This window comes from Ranitomeya variabilis, chromosome 5 (genome assembly GCF_051348905.1).
Source record: "Ranitomeya variabilis isolate aRanVar5 chromosome 5, aRanVar5.hap1, whole genome shotgun sequence".
In the NCBI taxonomy this organism is placed as follows: Eukaryota; Metazoa; Chordata; class Amphibia; order Anura; family Dendrobatidae; genus Ranitomeya; species Ranitomeya variabilis.
In genome coordinates this window covers 195,785,998-195,811,374 of record NC_135236.1, presented here as the reverse complement: position 1 = coordinate 195,811,374, position 25,377 = coordinate 195,785,998, and the positions used below count along the sequence as shown (strand labels likewise).

Below are 25,377 nucleotides of genomic sequence, written 5' to 3'. Positions count from 1 at the left end.
CTTAGCATTGTCACACTTCAATAATACACTGAAGAATGCCCTAGATGAAGCAGCACCTTCTACACGCAGAAAGGCCCGACAGAGACAACGGCAGCCCTGGCACACTATGCAAACACGCTTTCTTCAGCGTTGTTCAAGGTGTGCAGAGCGGCAGTGGAGAAAGTCTCTCTTAGCAGAAGACTTCATCCACTATAAGTTCATGCTCAAAACCTATAACTCTGCCCTTTATGTGGCCAAACAATCCTACTTCACCACCCTCATCACCTCACTATCCAACAACCCAAAATGACTTTTTGAAACCTTAAACTCCCTCCTGAAACCTAAAGTACAGGCCCCCATCACCAATCTCAGTGGTCAGGATCTGGCCACTTACTTCCTAGAAAAAATCAACCACATCCATCAGGATATCTCAGCGCAATCTCCTCAGTGCCTGGATCCCCTTCCCTGCCGCACCTCAAGCTCACTAGACATCTTTGAGCCTGTCTCAGAAGAAGAAGTTTCCAAGCTCCTCGCTTCTGCTCGGCCTACAACCTGCAACAGTGACCCCATTCCTTCATATATCCTGCAGTCTCTCTCACCAGTGGTCACCACTCACCTGACTAAAATATTTAACCTCTCTCTTTCTTCAGGTATCTTTCCCTCCTCATTTAAACATGCCATCATAACCCCTTTACTTAAAAAGCCATCCCTGGACCAGAACTGCACTGCTAACTACAGACCTGTCTCTAACCTTTCCTTCATCTCTAAACTCCTGGAACGCTTGGTCCACTCCCGTCTAATCCGCTATCTCTCGGAAAACTCTCTTCTCGACCCCTTACAATCTGGTTTCCGCTCTTTACACGCCACTGAAACTGCCCTCATTAAAGTCTCTAATGACCTACTAACAGCTAAATCCAAAGGTCATTGCTCTCTGCTGATTCTCCTGGATCTCTCTGCCGCATTTGACACTGGATCACCAGCTCCTTCTCACTATGCTCCGCTCCATAGGCCTCAAGGACACAGCCCTCTCCTGGTTCTCCTCCTACCTCTCTGACCGCTCCTTCACTGGATCCTCTTCCTCTCCTCATCCCCTTACTATCGGGGTTTCGCAGGGCTCAGTCCTAGGCCCCCTCCTCTTCTCTCTATACACAGCCCCTATTGGACAAACAATCAGCAGATTTGGGTTCCAGTATCATCTCTATGCTGATGACACCCAATTATACACTTCTTCCCCTGTCATCACCCCTACCCTAATTCAAAATACCAAGGATTGTCTGTCTGCTGTCTCTAACATCATGTCCTCCCTCTATCTGAAACTAAATCTCTCCAAAACGGAACTTCTTGTGTTTCTCCCTTCTACTAACCTCTCTCTACCCAACATCGAAATTACCCTGGAGGGTTCAACCATAACTCCAAAGCAGCATGCCCGCTGTCTTGGGGTCATATTCGACACCGAACTTTCCTTTACTCCCTATATCCGATCACTCACTCGCTCTTGTCACCTGCATCTTAAAAACATCTCCAGAATCCGACCTTTTCTCACCTTTGAAACTGCTAAGACTCTTACTGTCGCTCTTATTCATTCTCGTCTGGACTACTGCAACTCTCTTCTGATCGGTCTCCATCTTACCAAACTTTCTCCTCTCCAGTCCATCTTGAATGCGGCAGCCAGGGTCATATTTCTGTCTAACCGCTTCACCGATGCCTCCATCTTGTGCCAGTCATTACACTGGCTACCCATTCGCTACAGGGTCCAGTATAAACTCATCTCTCTCACCCACAAAGCCCTCCACAGTTCTGCACCGCCTTATATCTCCTCCCTCATCTCTGTCTATCTCCCTACACGTGCCCTCCGTTCTACAAACGACCTAAGGCTAACATCCCCCGTAATCCGAACCTCGCACCTCCATCTACAAGACTTCTCTCGTGCTGCGCCAGCTCTCTGGAATGCACTTCCCCAGACGATCAGACTGATACCTAGCCCCGACCTATTCAAGCGCGCTCTAAAAACCCATCTCTTCAAACAAGCCTACCACATCAACTACTCAGTAAACTAACTTTGCCCTGTTCCCTCCTTCCAAATATTGTTCTAAATCTGCACCCTACTATTCATCTGTCTCCACACCCTCCATGCACATGATAACTGCACTTGACACTTGACTATTGCACTTAAACACACGGGCTGATGACCGGATCATGCAGCTTTGTATGAAAATCCCTATGTATTATAATTGCCAGACCTGAAATAACAAGCACTTTTCACCTATTTTGTCCCCCCATTTCCTTGTAGATTGTAAGCTCGCGAGCAGGGACCTCACTCCTAACGTCACTGTTTAAATTGTCTTAACTTGTATTGAATTTGTCTGTACATGTCCCCGCTTAATTGTAAAGTGCTGCGGAATATGTTGGCGCTATATAAATAAAGATTATTATTATCTTCTGTCCATTTACTTTACATTTTATTCTTTGATAATTTTTTTTTTAATTATTAATATTCACACTTCTATTTTTGAAAGAGGTTTTACTTTGCTTCATTTTTTCCATACTTACCTAAAACATTGGCACAGTACTGCAAGTATGCTCAAACCTGTACTATATCTTAAGTATTTAATTGAATTACAAATTACCAATGGAAGGGATGGCTGGAAGGATTGTTTTATTTATTTTTTTGTTGCAGTACACATAGATTAGTACAAAATAGCAACCAGTGTAACCTTATTCCTGCCCTTTTATACCCAGGTTCATATTATTTGGCTTGCTGTCACTCTTAATTTGTCTGTTCACTAGATAATATTTCAGACTATGTGCTCTCTATCAGATTGCTGTCCCCATTGCTAATCTGACATTCTGCATTTAACTTTTTTTTTTAAACTAAACTGATTTGTTTAGTTTATTTCATAAATATTTATATGTTTATTCATCACTAATTGCTTTTACTCTGCAGGAGTTGTAATCATAGCTGTTATCATAGAACGGCTTCTTCTGCAAGCTTTAAATGATCCAAGACATGACTGAATATCTTAACATCATACTAGATGAGGTGGTTAATGTTAATTTCCAAATTGGGGAGAACCCCAAGTAAACCCTCACTATAAGACCATAAACTTTAACTTTTATTTCTATTAATTAAAATATACTGTATGTATATGCAAAGAGTATAAAACATTTTGTCCCTAATCTGTTTCAAAAATCTGCAGTTATTTTATTCAATGTTCCTGCTAATTTATATTTATAAAGTGTATAGCACCCGATATGCTAATACATATTGGCAGAATAGGACAACAAATTTTAGCATCAGCGTCCCCCAACATGCTTCACTGCGCCAGCGGCATCATCAGGGCATGGGACATAGGCTTCATACCGGGTGCTATACACTATATATATATATATATATATATATATATATATATATATATATATATATATATATATATATATATATATATATATATATGAGCAAAAACACTGCATAAAATAACTGCAGATTTTTGAGACAAATTAGGGACAAAATGTTTTATACCCTTTGTATAAACTTTATTTTAATGTGGTGCGGTGACCCACGTTACAGCCAGGGGGCGCTGTGTGTGTGCTTCAAGATGCGCTTGGAGGCATAAATGTGATTAGACTAAGTCCGGCAGGAGTGTTAATGGTCGGTGTGTGTGTTGCAGAGGAAGACACTCTGTGCTGTCAATCTGAAGTTTGGTTGGTGTGCTGGGACCTGTAGTCCCACAAGTAGTTGTGTAATGCTAATGGGAGATTGGCAGGGCTAGTTATGAGAGATGGGAGGGTCAGACTAGCCACACACACCCACACTCCCACCCAGGGGAGTGGTTACAGGTATGTAATGTGACCAGAGTGTGGGTCACATGTTCCTGTGAGGTTCCTGTGTATGAAGCCGTTTGTTCCTGTGCAAGGTCCTGGACGGTCAGTGTTGGAGACTCCTGGGAGTGGAGTCGTCCTGGAAGCACATGGAGACCGTAGACCTGGACGGTCAGTGTTGGAGACTCCTGGGAGTGGAGTCGTCCTGGAAGCACATTGAGACCGTAGACCTGGACGGTCTGTGTTGAGGACCTGGGAAGAGTGAGTCCTGCAATAGCCCGTGTGTTGGATTGTCCTGGGATGGACTGGAGTCCTGGAAGCACTGCTGAGGCTATGGACTGAATGCTTGTGGTGTTGGATTGTCCTGGTATGGGCTGGAGTCCTGCAAGCACCTGGTAAGAGTGTGAGTCCTGGAATGGTCAGAGTGTTGGATTGTCCGCGGATGGACTGGAGTCCTGTAAGCCCTTGGGTAGATCATGGACTGATGGCCTGTGTGTTGGAAGTGCCTGTGATTGGTCTTCCTGGAAGCGCATGGAAAGGCTGCATCTACAGAGCCTGAGAGTTTCTGTGTTGGGGAAGCTACAGTTCCTACTGTGGGTCTGGACTATCCGAGGTGCCCTGGTCACAAGGACGGTGATCCCAGTGAGGCAGTTTCCCTGTGAACCAGCACTGGCAGGAGTCAGTGTGTGGAGCCGAAGTTCCTGTGAGGTAATCCCTGGTATGGGAAAAACCTGTGATATACGGCAGAGACGTATCTGCCATTGGAACAGACTGTCGGGGTTTAATATGTTCCGTTGATGCATGTAATGAACTGTAATGGAGAGAGATACCAGTGTGACCACTGAAGGCAATGTAAAACCATATGTGATATGCTGATGTGGCGGTATAATGAACTGTTTGAGATACGGTTTATGATGCTTTAATAAACCGGTATGGACTTAATTTGTGGAAAAATCGTGCCTGAGTGCTTAAATCCTATGCCAAGCGAGTGTCCCCCAACACACTCAGGTAGCATATCACCACATTAATTAATAGAAATACAAGTTAAATTGTATGGTCTTCTGATGAGGGTTTACTTGGGGTTCTCCCCAAATTAGAAAAAAATAAATAAAAATAAATTATATATATATATATATATATATATATATATATATATATATATACACACACACACACATCAGCGTAACTTGAAACTCATGGGCCCCGATGCGGAAGCTCCAACGGGGCCCCCAAATATTTTGAATCTTTAATAGCAAGTCTTTTTCTATAGGCCAAAGGGACTATTAGGGCCCCCTATGCTCCAGGGCCCATGTGCGATTGCAACCCCTACAACTATTGTAGTTATACCCCTGTATATGTGTAACTGCTTGAGAAAGGCTTTCAGAAGCCAAAACATTTTACACCAACCCATGTGGGCCCAATAAAGTCTGCTTATATTTTTTGCTAAAACCTGGAGTGCTGCCTTCCATTTATATATATCCCTCCAAAGACTACCATAGTTCCTCTACTGTTTTTGCTATATTGATTAATGTTAACTATTTTTTTGCTGGGGATTTCTGTCCAGAATTTTTTGAAAAATGTGAAAGAGTTACTAAATGAAACTTGCAGTTATGATTGCACTCACATGGGTAACAGAGAATGGAAAAAACAACCACAGAGATAAGCCGCACCTGTACCAAACTGCTCCCTGTACAGACTAGAAAAAGCACCTCTTCAAACCTGGCTTCCTAAAGGTCCAGTAAGGGATTTCTTGTACCTCCTGATGACCAGAGGGGAAGCTACAACCCAAATCCAACAAAGGTAGAGCAAAGCGTACAGGGAGACACGAGAACCCAGGGCGAGACACTAAAACACCTTCAACAAAGGCTTGACAGGGAAAATCGACTGGGTTTACTGGACATGGTAAACCCCTAGCTGAGGAACTGGAACTCCAAACACCAATCTATGTGGAAGTATAGTCAGCAAGTGAGGTACGTGACAGGTGAACATATAAAGGCCATCCCAAAATTTGATAGAATAGAAACAAAAGGGAAAATGGTGAAGCGAAGAAAAACTGGAAAGTATAAAAAGCGCAAATAGGGTCTTATCTGGGTTAAAATTGTTAAGAGAACAGTTTAAGGCTGTTGCAGGCCCACAAGGAAATTCAGAAGATAAAAGCTGGAAGCAAATTGGTTAATATATGCTGCTTGTGTGGTTTGTGACTATATTGTGGTTTGTCCTGATGAAGAAGTTGTAAAACTTTGAAACGCATAAACGTATAAACCGCTTACATTTGGATTCTAAATCTCTTCATTCTTCTTCAATGGCAGCGCAAATTAGCCCATTTGTTTCAGTTTTTATCTTCCGAAAGGGAAAATGGAAAACACCTGGAGAGAAGTCAACCAAGAAAGGAAAACCAATGCAAAAGAAACCATCAGCATTTGGACAGAGACTAAAAGGACTGTAGCCCAGCAGAGAACCCAGGACCTGTAGCCTATCAAGTGGTCACCAAATCGAGTCCCAAAACTGAGCTGTGACAGCAGCAAATTGATTTAAAACACCACTCCAGCAATTTTTTTTTTTCAGTGCTGGAGTGGTGCAACTAATCGAAGTTCACTGATCCTAGTCTTAATACTTAACAGCTGCTGTCTTCAGGTGTTCCCAGCGCAACTCCGATCCTCCACTGCCACCTTGTGACCACAACTATTGACTGCAAAGTCATAGGTAAAGGTCACAAGCTCGTTCTGGCTCTCATAGTTACATTGAGTTTTGACTTCCAAATCGCCCTGCAAACACAAGAGCAATCCGGCAGCTCACAAACTGCAGAACACCAACCAGAACGGATGGAAAATATAATATTAGGTGCAGGGAACTTTGATTAGATTAGTTGCATCACCCCAGGGATACAATAGACAAACCAATTCTGAAGTGGTGCTTTGATAGTACATTGTTTCCTCTTCTGCAATTCTGATTTATATGACTTATGGGAATCAGAGTTCTTTGCTTATAAAATAATACATTTTTATCTTAAGAATTTATTGCTTACTATTTATGCATTAAAAAAAACAACTTGTGGTTATGCCAAGTTTGGAAAAGCTCAGTGTGAATGGAGTATTGGTGGATCATGCACTCTTCTCTTAATAATGCATTGGTGCACATGAAAGTTCTCGAAATCTATGGACCACCAGCGATTGGGAAATTATCCCTTTTCCTATGGATGGTTCATGGCTTCTAAATTTGATTCAACCATTTTAAAGGTGTTGTCCAAGCTTGAGGCTCAAGTGACTGCAGACTTGTGAATCCGCAGAGTGCTCGCTGTTAAGATTTTTTGGTGTGAAGAGCGGGTGGTCATGTGACCACAAGTATGCGCTTTGCCTACTTCCTGCCAAATTTTGACTAGATTGTTTCCAGCAATGCTCAATACACTTGCATTGAGCAAGGCAACGCCCATCTAGTCGGAACACATGATTGCGTGTATGTAAATTGCATACATGTGGTAACGTGCTCGCCTGCTGTCGACACCAGCACCATAGAATCCTGACAGCACATGGAGCGCCCCCACACCGCCGCAGGGCCGAGGGGTACCCGGAGCCGGGCCTCTGGGTCTCTGCTCTGGGGTTGTCACGGTGGCTAGACCCGGTCCGTGGCCCTGTCTGTCAGTGGGGGACGTCCGGTGCAATAAGTGGTGTTGTAACGGTGCAGTTGTGGGGTGCAGGTCGCGGTAAATAACGAGGACACCAGGTTGCAGTCTCTTTACCTCTTTACTGGAGATCTCTGAGTCCTCAGTCCAGAATACGGTTCACCAGGCTGCGCAAGTCCGGCCGGTCCAATGGCACCTCCAGAGTTCACTTCACAGGTGGAAATCGGTGCCTTCCTTCTTAGCGCTATGTGTTGTAGTCCTTCCCTGCTGTGCTTACGGAAAGTACCCCACAACCGTTGTGTCTGTTTCTTAAGTTCCCTCACAACTCGATTAAATGATGTTCTTCTAATCTTCCGTCCCTTCCTGATGTTACAGTTAGAACGGCACCCGTTTGTCGGATAGGCCTGGAGTTCTTCCGGGACCCTAGAGACGCCCCTCTCCCGCAATTGCCTCCCAAGACTTCATAGGTGATATGTGTTAGACAGCCCGCCTTAAACTGACTGTCCTGCCGCTGTTTAGAGTATTGCTTGAAGCTGAATGTTATAATACTCCCTCGGCGTTCCGGCCACCGGTAGTGCGCCTCAGTAGGGTGTTGCTCCGGTCTTACAGCACGACCCCTACTGGAATTCTCCTATTGCTTGATCTCGTTTCTCACTCAGCACAATCTATCTCGCTTCTAGTCCTTTCTTGGGTCCCGCCGCTTCCCGGAGCTGGCACGGACCCGTTACGTTCTTTTCAATGCCAAGCCTCTGTCAGGATCCCACCCCTGACAGAGACCCTACTGTCTCTTCCTCCACAACACCCTCTGCCACTAGGTGTTGCTTCGTCCAATCCAGGCAGCTTTCTGATCTAACTTCCTGCCTGACCCCCAGTTTACCCACTATGGTGGGGAGTGGCCTAATGAATAGAACCCTTAGCTCCCCCCCGGAGGCCCGGCTGTGAAATGTATTGGTGTCTGTGATACCTGATCAGATGAACTCCTTCAGTGCCATCGGACGCACCATGGCTCCCCATAGTGGCGGAGCCACAGTACTGCAACGACCAGGACTCTGGGGCGCTGCACTCCCCCCTGGTTAAACACAGTACTCCGGGACTGGGAAGAAAACAACAATACAAGTTAGCAAAAAGACATACAATTTTGTTGAGTGCAATGACAATAAGTATACTTGAACAGGCTTCCCTTTATGGGAGGTAAGGACACTTGAACGTTACAAACATGGCAAAAATATCATAGCAACATGCTATAATTTACTTCTGTTACCCAACCGGGCATTCTACTTAAGTGCAAAATTGTTGAACAATAATTTAACATTGCCTTTAAGGACTCACACTCTAAATCCACTAAAGACCTTCCTATAATCACATTATAAGGCACTTTAACTTTTTCATTCTCCTACTTTGGATCTGCAGGACCGCCTGTCCTATCGGCACCAGACCTACTGCCTCTCCTTTCTGTTACAGGACCGCCCCGTTCAGCCAGGGCCTACTGCCTTTTCAACTACTATACACAGTATAGAACATAACTTTTCTTTCAGTTTGAGAACACTGAGCCGGCTCTACTTGGCTCCTATAAGGACTCACCCACTAACCCTTACGGGTTCACTTTCTGTCCTTAGTAACACATTACTAACTTTCGATGGGGAACGCAGGGTTTACCTTCTATCCCCCCCCTTTTCTTATCAACATTATCAACTATCTTCTTTTCACAACATTAAACTTTCTCTTTTTGAGACATTATTGCCACCCAATTGTCTTAAGGCAATATGGTTCATCAGCGCAATACGTGGACATCCCCTTTAAGAGGGGACCAAGTCTCTATGAGGTAGTGCAACTTCTCATGTTGCAAGTCTGTTCGCAGTAAGGACTCCGATGCTGTTTCCAGGAACAGTTTCTTCGCAAAGAGTCCGTCTTTTATGTAACACCAGTAGGGAGCACCTTTAAGAAGGTGCAAACTATTTACAAGGAGTTTGTATCATGCATTGTTCATGATTCAGCAGTTCTTTGATAACTTGTGCAAAACGTAGAAAACAAACAAAAACAATAGGGATCCCGGGTCAACAAAGGAATCCCTTTAAGAGTTAACCCTTAGTCGGGTGGTAGCAGGTAGAAGACCAACAGTTAACTATTTACATTCTCGTGGTTCCGAGGTTTATCCTGGTAGTAGGTTGCAAGGCATCAGTTGGTAGTGAACACTTCCTGGCCTGGGAAGATCTGTGTTCAACTTCTCATCCGATGCGGTATCAATGTCACTAGTCGACGGTTTTTCAGGTATAATCTGGGTTCGAATGTCAATTTTAGTCGTAAGTCCAGTGGTAGAGATAATGCACTCTGTAGTAGTAGTGCTGGGGCTCGTCGGTTCAGAGGTAGTCTTAGTCAGGGCAGCAGGTAGCGCTGCTGCAAGGTCAGTCACTGGAACGGAGTCAGGAGCGGTGGCACTAGCAGTCACTGGAGTGGTGTCAATCATCAGGGCAGGGTCGTTCTTCCTACCTGCTTCAGATGCGGTCCCTCCGGTGCCGGTCTGCTCCGTCTCCGCTGGGGTCTGGAACGCTGGTTGCAGGGTCTTGTGCTGCGGCGTTGTCATCTCCGTTTGCAGCATCTCGCTTTCTGGCAGAGCCTTGCTTTCTGGCTTCGGAGCGCTGGAACTTCTTTCTTGCTCCGGACCAGACGAGGCTGCCGACAGACGTCTGGTGAGGCTCCCGATGAAGATCTTCTTCCACCCGGCCTCAGTGCTCAGCTGCGTCTGCAGGAGTTGGTGGATCAGCTCGTCCGCTCCGGTCTGCAGGAGGTCACCGCCAACTGTGGACGTCTGGCTGCGGTGCTCCTCTGGGTAGCTGGGGGAGTCCTCGGCTCCGACCCCACGCTCCGGCTCCGGGTGGCTAGCCATGGCGTCCTCCATGTCGCTCACTTCTTCTTCCTGGTCCTTTTCCCGCTCTCTCCTTCGTGGGCGGTTTCGTTTTCTCTGTCTCTGCCCTCCATTGAGGATCAGGAGGCGGATCTCGGCTGCTGACGGACACGTCCTCAAGGGGCCGAGATATTTAGACTGGGCGGCCATTGTCTTTCGCGCTCTTCAGCTTGTTCACGCCCACTTCCACGCCCTTCTTCTTCTCCTGCACTCTCCTTAGCGCTGTAATGGCGGCGGTTTTGGCGCGAACTTTTGGCGGCAAGTGACAATCCACAGTCTTTGCAATAAATTACAGTCCAAGCACAGTAAATCACAGTTCCAAGGCACACATGACCTGATTCTTCAGGCTTAAGTAGATCCTGTTCGTGACGCCAAGTTTGGAGCGCCCCCACACCGCCGCAGGGCCGAGGGGTACCCGGAGCCGGGCCTCTGGGTCTCTGCTCTGGGGTTGTCACGGTGGCTAGACCCGGTCCGTGGCCCTGTCTGTCAGTGGGGGACGTCCGGTGCAATAAGTGGTGTTGTAACGGTGCAGTTGTGGGGTGCAGGTCGCGGTAAATAACGAGGACACCAGGTTGAAGTCTCTTTACCTCTTTACTGGAGATCTCTGAGTCCTCAGTCCAGAATACGGTTCACCAGGCTGCGCAAGTCCGGCCGGTCCAATGGCACCTCCAGAGTTCACTTCACAGGTGGAAATCGGTGCCTTCCTTCTTAGCGCTATGTGTTGTAGTCCTTCCCTGCTGTGCTTACGGAAAGTACCCCACAACCGTTGTGTCTGTTTCTTAAGTTCCCTCACAACTCGATTAAATGATGTTCTTCTAATCTTCCGTCCCTTCCTGATGTTACAGTTAGAACGGCACCCGTTTGTCGGATAGGCCTGGAGTTCTTCCGGGACCCTAGAGACGCCCCTCTCCCGCAATTGCCTCCCAAGACTTCATAGGTGATATGTGTTAGACAGCCTGCCTTAAACTGACTGTCCTGCCGCTGTTTAGAGTATTGCTTGAAGCTGAATGTTATAATACTCCCTCGGCGTTCCGGCCACCGGTAGTGCGCCTCAGTAGGGTGTTGCTCCGGTCTTACAGCACGACCCCTACTGGAATTCTCCTATTGCTTGATCTCGTTTCTCACTCAGCACAATCTATCTCGCTTCTAGTCCTTTCTTGGGTCCCGCCGCTTCCCGGAGCTGGCACGGACCCGTTACGTTCTTTTCAATGCCAAGCCTCTGTCAGGATCCCACCCCTGACAGAGACCCTACTGTCTCTTCCTCCACAACACCCTCTGCCACTAGGTGTTGCTTCGTCCAATCCAGGCAGCTTTCTGATCTAACTTCCTGCCTGACCCCCAGTTTACCCACTATGGTGGGGAGTGGCCTAATGAATAGAACCCTTAGCTCCCCCCCGGAGGCCCGGCTGTGAAATGTATTGGTGTCTGTGATACCTGATCAGATGAACTCCTTCAGTGCCATCGGACGCACCATGGCTCCCCATAGTGGCGGAGCCACAGTACTGCAACGACCAGGACTCTGGGGCGCTGCACACACATAGAGTGCAATGTGAGTATTCACAAGTCTGCAGTCATGTAAAGTTATTGCAAATTTGAGCCCAAGCCATAACAACCCTTTTTCGGTTATCCTATTGGTGACTGCACACCTGATGCTAAAAAGAATATTTTATAAGGCAAGAAAACTTTTACAAGTATAAACTATACAGCTTTTCTGATCTGGATTTTAAAGTACACTATCAGGTCTATGCAAAGCATTTAACAGTATATTCAGTTTGTTTTAAGATATCCGATGCCAGATATTCTTTTAATCACAGCAAGTGCACACGACTGATTATCTCGGACGAGTGCTATCTTTGATTTTTCCTATTTTCCAGAGCAATAATGCAATTCAAATTTCATGTATTTCATGTTTGCATGCTATAGCGTTACAGAGCAGAACTTTATTTGTTAGATAATTATTCTAGGACATACAATATCTTCCTTCATGTTTAAACACTTATACATTTGCTAAGCCATGGAAGCCAGAAAGGACAGTCTTTTGAACTTAAACACATAAGGACATGAAAATTTAATTAATGTGACATTATTGAGGTGAGAGAGGTGTTGAGTATATTGTACTTCTTTTTAAGGTTAAGAGAAATTGGAGGGGGCAGGCCAAAATTAAGTGTCCACACAGAATTTAATTCTGTACCATTTTAGTTACAGGAATGTATAGAGCTCATTCACTGGTTTGATTTTTCTATGTATGAGAAAACCGGACTGATCATTCTGATCAGACTTTGTTCAGAGTGTGGTCTGAGTGTCATCTATTTTTTTTCATAAGTAAAGAAATTAAAAGAAAAAAAATTATCCACCTTCTTCATTTGACAGTGTGTGAAAATCAGACCACACTTGGACATTTGCTAAAACAATAATCAAAAAGCACAATTTCTGTAATTGGGCTGAGAGCATGTTAATATATAGCTCTCCCAATGAGTAGAGAAAATATAATGAAAGTGGAGTACTCCCTAAATAATAACAAAACTAAAACAATGGGGTAAACCATCAACCACTAAAAAGAGTAAACTAAACAAATTTTATTTGTACCGAAAATGACAGACAAGATTAAAAAAATGAAACATACATCATGTTTAAATTAAAGCAAATGAAGGAGACATGGAAGTGGGTTAGGAGGGAAAGAACAGACAACAAATGGTAGGACCAAGGGAAGCATCACTGCCAGATTGCAGTGGCATACGTCCGTGCACAATCAGTAGTAGTAAAAAGATAGTTTCAAAAAGTAAAGTACATAGTGTGCATCAGCTACTATAGCTCATCCTACAAACATCATGTCCGCTTACCCGTCATAGGACAGGCTTGCTGTCACCCTCCTTACCACCCCTGATGCACGTTTTGCGTACCTGCTTTATCAAAGGGGTAGCAAAGGGGGATGGTAGCTGATGCACACTATGCACTTTACTTTTTGAAACTATCTTTTTACTACTACTGATAGTGCACTGACGTATGCTACTGCAATCTGGCAGTGCTGCTTCCCTTGGTCCTACCATTTGTTGTCTGGGCTTCCAAATCTAATCAATGACTAATTAAAAAAACTTCACTTTAATCAAATGATATTCATTTACATACTACGCACAGTTTGTCCTGTACAATGTTGCATTGCTAATGAAAGATTAGGGATCGAATCATTAGGACTGGAGTTGAACACACCAGTCTTAATGAAGGGCTTGCTAGATTATGATGCACCCAATTCATTAAGTGGCCACACAAATTAATTAATTCGGTGCGTCTTGTCAGTGGCGGGTACCGGGCCAGAAACATTTCTGGTGTAAAGAGCACTGGAACTTTTGCTAAATTTGGGAGCTGTGCGTAGCCACGCTTTGTCCTGCTGTGGCTCTTCCCCAGCTCCACCAACTTTGACAAAGCTGGTTCAAAAATTTTGCTTAAAAGTGTTGTAACTTCTCAAAGCATTTTACTCCAGTTTTCTATAATAAAAGCTTTCATGAATTGCCATCTAGATGTTTGTTCTTACAAACAAGTTGTGTGGATCGTTATTTCTACTGTCTTCCTGTTCTAGCTTTATGACTCTCAAGGCTCCATTGTCATGTCCCTGGGCAGATTGTGAAATGGGCAGTCCAGCTGAGTGTGTCTCTCCACTACTGTTGTCCTGTTTAAAACTATATAATTCACATCCCTCTTGCACTTCTCTGTTCCATCAGAACTTACAGGGGATACCCAGGACTATTTTATATTTTCTCATGTCGCAAAGAACTGACAGGCAAGTAGTTGCTAACTACTTGCCTGTACTGCCCTTTGCCGGTTCAGAGCGATCATAGACCTCTCCTGTCGGCAACTCTGCTGCTTCATATCAACAGAGCAGCTCTTCATCTTCTGGGATGCTCTGTCGACGAGATGTGACTGTCATACTAATGGAAATTGACAACTGGCTCTCAAAGGAATCACTGGCAGGAATGGTCCTGGACCATGACTGCTCTGAGCTGGCAAAGATCGGCACAAGGCAAAAGGCAGGCATTTGTCAACTACCTGCCTTTAAGTTTTTAGTCCTTTAAGAGAAAAATAAAATAGTCCCAGATAATCCCTTTAAGACTGTACTGCATATACTGCATGCATGAAAACATTTTCTTATGAATTCAACACTTTAAAATAAACTGTATTTTGTTTATTATTTGAAGTTCGGTGAAACAGTACATGATCTTCATTGTGCAAATGCCTTTTAATCAAATATATAAAGCAAAATATTGTAGCAGAATCTCCATCATTGCAGCATGTAAGGAACATAGCTGTTCTAGGATCTATACTGGGTTGTATTTCTTTTCCTTTGCCTCTTATTTCTGTGTACTTGGAAAATGTACCGTATTCATGGCTCATTAGTAAAATCTCCACATTCTTTTAGGCACAAAAAAAATAGTTTTTTTGTAAATATCTTTTACTATCAAAGGTTGTCCCATAGCTGCACATGTGAGACATTTTTCCATGTTGAAGATGACTGATTACACAAGACCCAGGGGAATACATACTTCTTAGCACATGAAAGTGAGCTTACTGTTAAGAGGTTATTTATATTCCCAATTACACCATCTATTTGTATATTTCCAAAGCTTATATGTGAAAGGTATTATGGATGTTGTAATCCATGCTTGTTGCTGGACTATCACAATTGCAATGGTGTGGTCCATAAGAGTCTAAGAACTTTAAAAGATTTTAGTATGCATTGTTAACAATGACGCTGTCTATCTTGAGCAGCTCGTTGTGATGCTAGTCACTACTCACGGACAAGCTGTAAGCCTGGGTAGTGAAGAGGTCTGAAGTCAAAAGCCAGGAGGGTATGTCAAACAGAGGGGTGAGACAAAGGCATAGTCAGGTCACAGTCTGAATCAGAATTCCAAGAAGGTAGCTGATCACTACAAAAGGGCTAGGTAAATGGATGGCCAAGATAAAACCAAGGTTGCGCAACAAAGATCAGAATCCAAGACTAAAGGTACCGTCACACTCAGCGACGCTGCGGCGATATAGACAACGAGCCGACCTAAACTAGATCGCTGGAGCGTCGCTGTTTAGGTCGCTGTAGAGACATCAAACACAGCAACTCCAGAACGATGCAGGAGCGATCCAGTGACGTAACGGCGACTCACTTCTCGTTCTCGCTGGTTGTTAGCTCCATGTCAAACAGCCGGAGTGTACCGACTGGCTAGAAGGAGACGCTGCGACGCCCCCTATGCTCGTTGCTGGCGTCGTTGCTTTTGATGTCAAACATGACGATACACGCCGACCTGGCGACGAAATAAAGTTCTGGACTTCTAGCTCCAACCAGCGATGGCACAGTGGGATCCAGATCGCTGCTGCGTGTCAAACACAACAAGATCGCTATCCAGGACGCTGCAACGTCACGGATTGTGGTCGTTCTCTTTGCAAAGTTGCTGAGTGTGACGGTACCTTTAGGCCTTAGAGCACTGAGCAAACAGACACCACTTAAGCAAGGCTACAATTTGCAAAACTCTAAGGCAGAAAGCCAGTTAATTAGCCAGGTAATTATCCCAAACAGGAGGCACATAGCGGAAGCCCCAGCACACTCTGGCCCTGATTGGACGGCTAAACTGTCACTTAAGACGCTGACAGTTCAGCAATCCCCAGCTCTCAATTGGATGGCTGATCTGTCCATCACCATACTGACAGCTCAGCATGCCCCTGCCCTAGATTGGACTGCAGGACAATCATTCACTGAGTCGAGATACACCAATAGACGGAATTGTGACACTTAGTCCATGTACATGTTTTGTGGACCATGCAGACAAATGTATGCTCTTTTTAACCACATTAAGGTTAGGGTCACATAACCATTTTTCTTTCATCCGAGAAAATCAATCCAATTATGCTGCTCACACACTGATCAGAGTTTGATCACTGTGTGATCCAATATTCTCAGATGTTGAAAGAAAAATTCTCCATCTTCTCCATTCTGTCATTTCATGAATATCTCATCCGAGTGTCGTTCGATTTTTTTTCCCCATGGATTTATAGCCCTGAATAGTTGAATGCGATCCGATGGTCAGTTTGTAATGTTTGTTAAGAAATCCCTGCATGTGTTGCAGCTGTTGAACAGCCACGAGACATGCGGACATTTGGACTCGAACATATAATTTTCGAGCATGCCAAAGACACTGTTAGCACATGAGCATGCTCAAATTACACCTTATCCAAGCACGTTCGCTCATCTCTAGTGAGATAGTGAGATGCAACTTGTGCATACTAAGATTTTTTTTTTCTCACGGACTGACTTGGTTAGAGGAAAATAAATTGCACATGTGCACGGGCCCCATAGAATAACACGGGGAATGAGTGCTATCCGTCAAATCGACGGATAGCACTCGTCCAATTTTTACGGTCGTCTGCATGAGACCTAATTTTTGCTTCTTGGTCAGGCATCTTAGAACTCTGTGTAGGTAAAGTAGACAGCAATATTTAGTTTTGTAGAAATCTAAAGATGTTTCAGTGTTTAAATAATTGTTGCATGAAAATTAATAATAGATTTTACTTTTGCAATCTTACAACTCCTGTAAAACACTTGTAACACACAAATTCTCTAAAACGGTAACCTTTTAGAAGCTGTATTAGTTTTTCATTCAACTGTTTTGGTCCTTTAGAGACAGTTATTACCGTATCCATTTTGACTTGAAGATTTCTGCAAAGACATTGCTTTCCTATATAATCAGATATCAACTTTGAATATTAATTATTAATATTAACTAGTTAAATGCCGCTGTCAAACGCAGACAGCGGCATTTAACCGGCGCATGATTGGGGGTCGGCAATGCTTCTGCAGAGTAACCATAGAGGTCCTTGAGACCTCTATGGTTACTGATCCCCGGTGGCTGTGAGCGCCACCCTGTGGCCGGCGCTCACAGCACACCAGCATTTCTGCTGCATAGCAGCGATCTGATGATCGCTGCTATGTAGCAGAGCCGATCGCGTTGTGCCAGCTTCTAGCCTCCTATGGAGGCTATTGAAGCATGGCAAAAGTAAAAAAAAAAAAGTAAAAAAAATGTGAAAAAAATAAAAAAAATATAAAAGTTTAAATCACCCCCCTTTCCCCCCTTTCAAAATAAATCACTAAAAGAAAAATCAAACCTACACATATTTGGTATCGCAGCGTTCAGAATTGCACGATCTATCAATAAAAAAAAAGCATTAAGCTGATCGCTAAAAGGCGTAGCGATAAAAAAATTCGAAACGCCAGAATTACGTTTTTTTGGTCACCGCGACATTGCATTAAAATGCAATAACGGGCGATCAAAAGAACGTATCTGCATCGAAATGGTATAATTAAAAACGCCAGCTCGGCACGCAAAAAATAAGCCCTCAACCGACCCCAGATCATGAAAAATGGAGACGCTTCGAGTATCGGAAAATGGCGCAATTTTTTTTTTTTTTGCAAAGCTTGGAATTTTTTTTCGCCACATATATAAAAAATAACCTAGTCATGTTAGGTGTCTATGAACTCTTACTGACCTGGAGAATCATAATGGCAGGTCAGTTTTAGCATTTAGTGAATCTAGCAAAAAAGCCAAACAAAAAACAAGTGTGGGACTGCACTTTTTTGCAATTTCACCGCACTTGGAATTTTTTCCCGTTTTCTAGTACACGACATGCTAAAACGAATGATGTCGTTCAAAAGTACAACTTGTTTTGCAAAAAAGCCCTCACATGGCCAAATTGACGGAAAAATAAAAAAGTTATGGCTCTGGGAAGGAGGGGAGTGAAAAACGAACACGGAAAAATGGAAAATCCCAAGGTCATGAAGGGGTTAACCTTTTCCCGACATGATGATGGTTTTTGGTTTTCTTTTTTTTGCACTTTCTTCTCCTCCCCGTCTTTCCTGTTTTTCAAGAACCATAACCATTTTATTTTTATGACCACATAAAAGACGTATGAAATCCTATGTTTTGCAGGTAGAGTTGTAGTTTTGAATTACACCTTTCCGTTCAATGTATCGTGGAAAACTAGGGAAATATCCAATTGCTGTTAAATTACAAAATTACCGTGGAATTACCAAACATGTATAGTTTTTTATTTTAATGGTTAAAAAGCAATTAATAAATGTGTTTAAAAAAATTTTCTTACATTGCCATGCAATTTGAGACCCATAAGGTTTTCATTTCTCTTTTGTTAATGTTGCTGTGTGAAGGTTTGTATTTTGCATAGTGGGTTGACATTTTAATTGTTACCATTTTGGGATAGATACAACCTTTTAACTTCTTCTTTTGTGCATTTTTTTGTGTTGTTATTGCAAGCAAAAAGCTAATTATTTTTATGTTTTGATAGATCGTACTTTTACTGACCCATCGATTCACCAAATATATTTTTCTTAAATATATTTTTTTATTTCATTATTTTATTCTATATTAAAATAATATATTTTCTTTTTCTTAACTTGTGATTGTCTGATTGCTTATGCTATATACTGCAATACCATAGCATTGCATCATATTGTGAAAGTTCCAGTCACCTATGAAGCCCAGCTATATGCTGGTCTTAACAGAAGTCTTTAGTAGACTCCTGGTTGCTCTATCCAACCCATCAGCACTGTACAATCACATCGTAAAATTAGATGTTAAAGATTGAAAACTGCAATCAATATTTTACCAGCAGTGGACAGACTCTGCCAGTGACTACCCGTAATTATGCACGCTCAGCTCCTGAGCTTGGATCAGAGAGGGAGAGCCATCAAACATGAGGAAGGGATTCATATAAGCACTTTCATTGTCACCTGTTGTTTACAAATGCCGAAGATATGATCATATTAATGGTACTACTCTTATTTGGACAAAACAACATTTGTTTTAACTTCCTGTATAAACATTTATTTTTGGATTGATTTTATTTTAATAGGCAAAGGACAATTTGCCACTGCGAGATCCTTCTGGCTGTGTTTTGATATCTCACTGTACAAAAGACTTGGACATGTTTAAAACAAAATGTTCATGTAACTTCTTTTGCCCTTTTAACCCCTTCACGACATGCGCCGTACATGTACAGCACGTGTCGTGTCTCTCCCATTGATGTGGATTTGCAATCCACCTGCATCTGTTAACCCATTAAATGCCGCTGTCAATCTCTGACAGCAGCATTTAATTTGATCGTGCTGGAAGCGCATCACTAGACCCGGCCATCGGCACCTGTGTCACATGATCGCGGGTCACTGATAGGTCGGCATGACAACCCGGGGTCTGCAGGAGACTCCTGGGGTTGTCATTGCGGGATTGCTATGAGCACCGACCGCTCAGAGCAAGTGAGCATTTCTGCTACACACAGGTGATCTGAACATCGCCTGTGTGTAGCAGAGGCGATAGATAATTGCAGGTTCTAATCTCCCATGGAGACTATTGAAGCATGCAAAAAGTAAAAAAAAAAGAAAAGTTTAAAAAAATAAATAAATAAAGGTTCAAATCACCCCCCATTCACCCCATTCAAAATAAAACAATAAAAAAATACACATATTTGTTATCGCCGCATTCAGAATCGCCCGATCTATCAAGCTATCAAGCTATGAATTAATCCGATTAGTAAATGGCGTAGTGAAAAAATAGTCAAAATGCCAGAATTACGTTTTTTTGGTTGCTGCAAAATTGCATTAAAATGCAATAATGTGGGATAAAAAAATCGTGTCCACACCAATATGGTATCATTAAAATTGTTAGCTCGGCACGTAAAGAATAAGCCCTCACCCAGCCCCAGATCACAAAAAATGGGGCCGATATGTGTCTTGGAAAATGACGCTACTTATTTATTTATTTATTTTTTCACTATTTAAATAAAAAGCAACCTATACATGTTTAGTATCTACGAACTCATAGTGACCTGGAGAATCATAGTGGCTGCTCAGTTTTAGCATTTGGTGAACATGGTAAAAAAATCCAAAAAACAGTTGTGGAATTACACATTTTTTTCAATTTCACCACACTTGGAATGGTGCCATTCAAAAGTACAACTCGTCCCGCAAATAACAAGCCCTCACATGGCCATATTGACAGAAAAGTAAAAAAGTTATGGCTCTGGGAAGAAGCGAACTGAAAAACTGAAATGCAAAAACGAAAAAGGGCTTAAGGAAATATGTCACCAGAAAATGATATATTGTGAAAATTGGGTTTGTATGTTAAATGTATATAAAAAAAAGTTGATTTATATTTCTTATCTACTGAAAGAACATAAAATTGTGCAATATTCACAGTAAAACATTTTAGCAGCAAAACATCAGGATTTTTTAGTGTTGTTAATTTATTTTTTTAATAAAGCTTGGTCACTTCAGCAGGTGCCCGATGTGTGCTTCCACATTGTCTTTTTTTTATTACAGAATTTTTTGTAGTTTAGTTTCTTGACATATTCTTAGTTCATTTATCACTGGTAACCAAGAGCAGTTGTTTGCAATTGATAGGATATTTTGCACATTATTATGTTATAAATAAGGGTGTTTCTAATTATTGTCATTTAGTACAACAATATTTCCGAATGCCTGCCTCTCTTATAAATACCCCACAAATATACCACATTATCCGGCCATAAACCGCTACAGGGACCACATGTCATGTCTGAAAAATCATACTCTGCTTGCAAAATTAATTCAGAATCCAAATTTATTTTATTTTTTTTTGCAAAAACAATTTAATTATTAGCATTTGTGTCAGGCATTGTGCTTAACAGTAGCTACCGCACTTCTTGCACATCACTTGTCTCGGAAATTGGACTGAAACCACAAAGTGTGGGTGGAGGTTCAGGACTCAATGTCCTTTGCCCTCAATCTGTCCTATTAAAGGGGGCTCTTAGGCTACTTTCACACTAGCGTCGGGCTCGGCCCGTCGCAGTGTGTCGGGCCGAGGTCACCGACGCTAGCGTTGTCTCCGCCGCACAACGGGGGCAGCGGATGCATTTTTCCAGCGCATCCGCTGCCCCATTGTGAAGTGCGGGGAGGTGGGGGCGGAGTTCCGGCCGGGCATGCACGGTCGGAAAAAGCGGACCGTCGGGAGCAAAAAACGTTACATGTAACGTTTTTTGCTCCCGACGGTCCGCCACAACACGGCGCAACCGTCGCACGACGGTTGCGATGTGTGTCAATGCGTCGCAAATGCGTCGCTAATGTTAGTCAATGCAGAAAAAACGCATCCTGCAAGCACTTTTGCAGGATGCGTTTTTTCGGCAGAACGACGCATTGCGACGTATTGCAGTTAACGCTAGTGTGAAAGTAGCCTTATGCTGTATTTTCTCTTCCCCTTTGTTTTGTCAATGTCATTTTAAAGGACTGAATGTACAAACCATTCTTGCTTTAGGACATTCTTTTTTTTTTATTACTGTGTTACGCTTCTTACAGCCTTTTTTGATTCCCTTCCATGAAATCCATTTATAGTCATGCAAGAATCCTTGGCCAGAATTATAAAATGTGATAGTGCTTCCAAACACTGTGCCCAGTAGTGGCATGTGTATATGAAAAAATAAATGTGTATATAAAATAATTGTATGCACAATTGGGAGCTAATGTCTAACACACAGCCAAGAGGCAAAGAACATACAGTACAGTACAAAGCTTAATTGAGCAACTATTGAATTGCCTTTGATTTTTCAGGTGGAACTTGCCGAAACATGTGCGAAATGTGAGCATTATATTGGCACAGAAGGTGGTGGTATGGACCAGTCAATCTCATTCCTGGCAGAGGAAGGAACTGTAAGTGGCACAGCATCAGCCGACTTATATTTACACTAGATGGTGGCCCGATTCTAACGTATCGGGTATTCTAGAATATGTATGTATGTATGTACGTCGCGCTGTGAGTGGGGATTAAATTCCGCGCCAATATCGCTGATTGGTCGCGCCTGGCCGGCCGATCAGCAAAGCGTGGTTCAAATCTGGCGCCAATTCGCGGCCAGACTGCGCCTGTCGCTGATTGGTCATGGCCGGCCGGGCATGACCAATGACTGAAGCGGTGTTTACATACCGCGCCAATATCGCTGATTGGTCGCGCCTGGCCGGCCGATCAGCAAAGCGTGGTTCAAATCTGGCGCCAATTCGCGGCCAGACTGCGCCTGTCGCTGATTGGTCATGGCCGGCCGGGCATGACCAATGACTGAAGCGGTGTTTACATACCGCGCCAATATCGCTGATTGGTCGCGCCCGGCCGGGCGCGACCAATCAGTGAAGCGTGGTTTAAATCCCGCGTCAATTAGCGGCAGGACTGCATCTGTCGCTGATTGGTCGCAGGATGTCGGGGGTTCAGGGCGATGGATGTCGGGGGTTCGGGGTGCAGGATATAGTACAGCCACATAGTATATAACACAGCCACGTAGTATACAGCACAGCCACGTAGTATGTAGTATATAACACAGCCACGTAGTATATAGCACAGCCACGTAGTATAAAGCACAGCCACATAGTATATAGCAGCCACGTAGTATATAGCAGAGCCACATAGTATATAGCACCGGTACGTAATATATAACACAGCCCGCGTACTATATAACAGACAGCCACGTAGTATATAGCACAGCCCGTAGTATATAGCACAGCCCGTAGTATATAGCACAGCCACGTAGTATATAGCACAGCCACGTAGTATATAGCACAGCCACGTAGTATATAGCACAGCCACATAGAAGATAGCACAGCCACATAGTATATAGCAGACACGTAGTATATAGCAGACACGTAGTATATAGCAGACACATAGTATATAGCACAGCCACATAGTATATAGCACCGCCACGTAGTATATAACACAGCCCGCGTACTATATAACAGACAGCCACGTGGTATTTAGCAGCCACGTAGTATATAGCACAGCCCGTAGTATATAGCACAGCCACGTAGTATATAGCACAGCCACGTAGTATATAGCACAGCCCGTAGTATATAGCACAGCCACGTAGTATATAGCACAGCCACGTAGTATATAGCAGCCACATAGTATATAGCAGCCACGTAGTATATAGCAGAGCAACATAGTATATAGCACAGCCACATAGTATATAGCAGCCACGTAGTATATAGCACAGCCACGTAGTATATAGCAGCCATGTAGTATATAGCAGCCACGTAGTATATAGCAGCCATGTAGTATATAACAGAACCACGCAGTAAATAACACAGCCCACACAGTATATAACACTGCCCACGTAGTATATATCAGTCACACAGTATATAACATAGCTCACGTAGTATATAGCAGTGTAGTCACCATATCTCTGTTAAAAAAAGAATTAAAATAAAAAATAGTTATATACTCACCCGCCGACGTCCACCGATGCGCGCGAGCGGCGAGGCTGCCGCCAGCTTCCTTTCCCAGAGATGCATTGCGAAATTACCCAGATGACTTAGCGGTCTCGCGAGACCGCTAAGTCATCTGGATAATTTCGCAATGCATCTCTGGGAACGGAACCAGGCAGCAGCCTCACCGCTCATGTGCATCGGTGGACGGCGAAGGGTGAGAATAGCAGAATTTTTAAAATTTTTGAAATTATTTTTATCAGTATATCTTTTTACTATTGATGCTGCATAGGCACAAAGTGTTAATAGCAGCGTTAACAGACTGCGTTACACCGCGTTATGCCGCGGTGTAACGCAGTCGGTTTAATGGACTGCTAAAATGCTATGTGGGCGGCGGGCGCTGACTGGGAGGGGAGTATGGAGGGGGCACTGACTGCAGGGAAGTAGGTAGCAGCCATTTCGTGGCCGGACTGTGCCCGTCAGCGACTAGGGATTTCTGTGACAGACAGACTGACAGACGGAAGTGCCCCTTAGATGATTATATATATAGATTTTCTTTGTATTGTATGTAATACACTATGTAATATAGATTGCAGCTTTCATTTCAATAGTGGACAGTAATGTAATAATGTCATTTTGATTAGCGGATATAATGAATATATTTTCCAGCAGTTAGATTTCAAGCGAACCTGTCATTTGGATTTTACCAAGTAAACTACAGACAGAGTCAGGTTAGCGCCAATACACAGATTAAAATGTTAATGAAATCTGTCTTAAAATTCTCTTGCTTCGTGGCATGCTGTGGTGCTCTGTTTACATATTCATCCTTATGGGCTTAAATGACAGGTTGCTGAACCTTCATTGACCTGCCTCCTATTTTAAATACTGCGCTTCTGCAGTTCATATTGTGGTCTTTGGAAAAAAAATTAGCTACAGCAAAATGCTGGCGGCGCAGTAGCATCTATCACTTGCAAATAGATGCTATTGCTCAAGTGCCCCGGCGCCATGTTGTAAGAGGAGAAAAAAATTTGGCTGCACGAAAATGGCAGCAGTGCTTGCGCAGTAACATCTGTAACCAGCTTAAAACAAATCCCAGATGCATCAGTTTGTTTTACTGGCTGAAAAAAAGCGACACTTTCAGAGACTGTTGTAGCTCCATTAATCCCTATATGAGAGACGAATGTGCCAATAGATGTGGTACACCATAGGAAGCTCCCACCCGCCAAGGTCGGAACCGCTATATGCACAAAACAACCAGTTCTCTATAGAAAGTATTGTCTAGTACAGTGATTTTCAACCAGTGTTCCGCGGCACACTAGTGTGCCGCGACACATGGTCGGGTGTGCCGCGGGGAAAGTTCCCCAAACTATGGTGCCCCCTTTGTTTTGTTCCCCGGCGATGCGCAGTCACAGAATAACACATGCGCGAGCTTTGAACGCTCGCGCGACTTAATGACGTCATCGAGGCCGGCGCGTCATCCTGAGAGAGGAGAGACTCTCGCATTTGCCCACCGCCAAGGTAATGCCCGCCAATAATGCTGTCTATAATCATTAACCCCTTCCCTACCCATGACGCCACGTAGGCGTCATGAAAGTCGGTGCCAATCCGACCCATGACGCCTATGTGGCGTCATGGAAAGATCGCGTCCCTGCAGATCGGGTGAAAGGGTTAACTCCAATTTCACCCGATCTGCAGGGACAGGGGGAGTGGTACTTCAGCCCAGGGGGGGTGGCTTCACCCCCCCGTGGCTACGATCGCTTTGATTGGCTGTTGAAAGTGAAACAGCCAATCAGA

The 25,377-nt window shown here is 43.7% G+C and overlaps 1 protein-coding gene across 1 annotated transcript in view; it reads left to right on the top strand.

Annotated features, from left to right (window-relative positions):
* GALK2 (galactokinase 2) overlaps positions 1 to 25,377 on the top strand; it is a 477,779-nt gene that overhangs the window by 249,329 nt on the left and 203,073 nt on the right. The window contains exon 6 of the mRNA XM_077263708.1: positions 21,949 to 22,047. Within this exon, the coding sequence (XP_077119823.1) occupies positions 21,949 to 22,047 (99 nt within the window). The remainder of the gene's footprint in view (positions 1 to 21,948; positions 22,048 to 25,377) is intronic.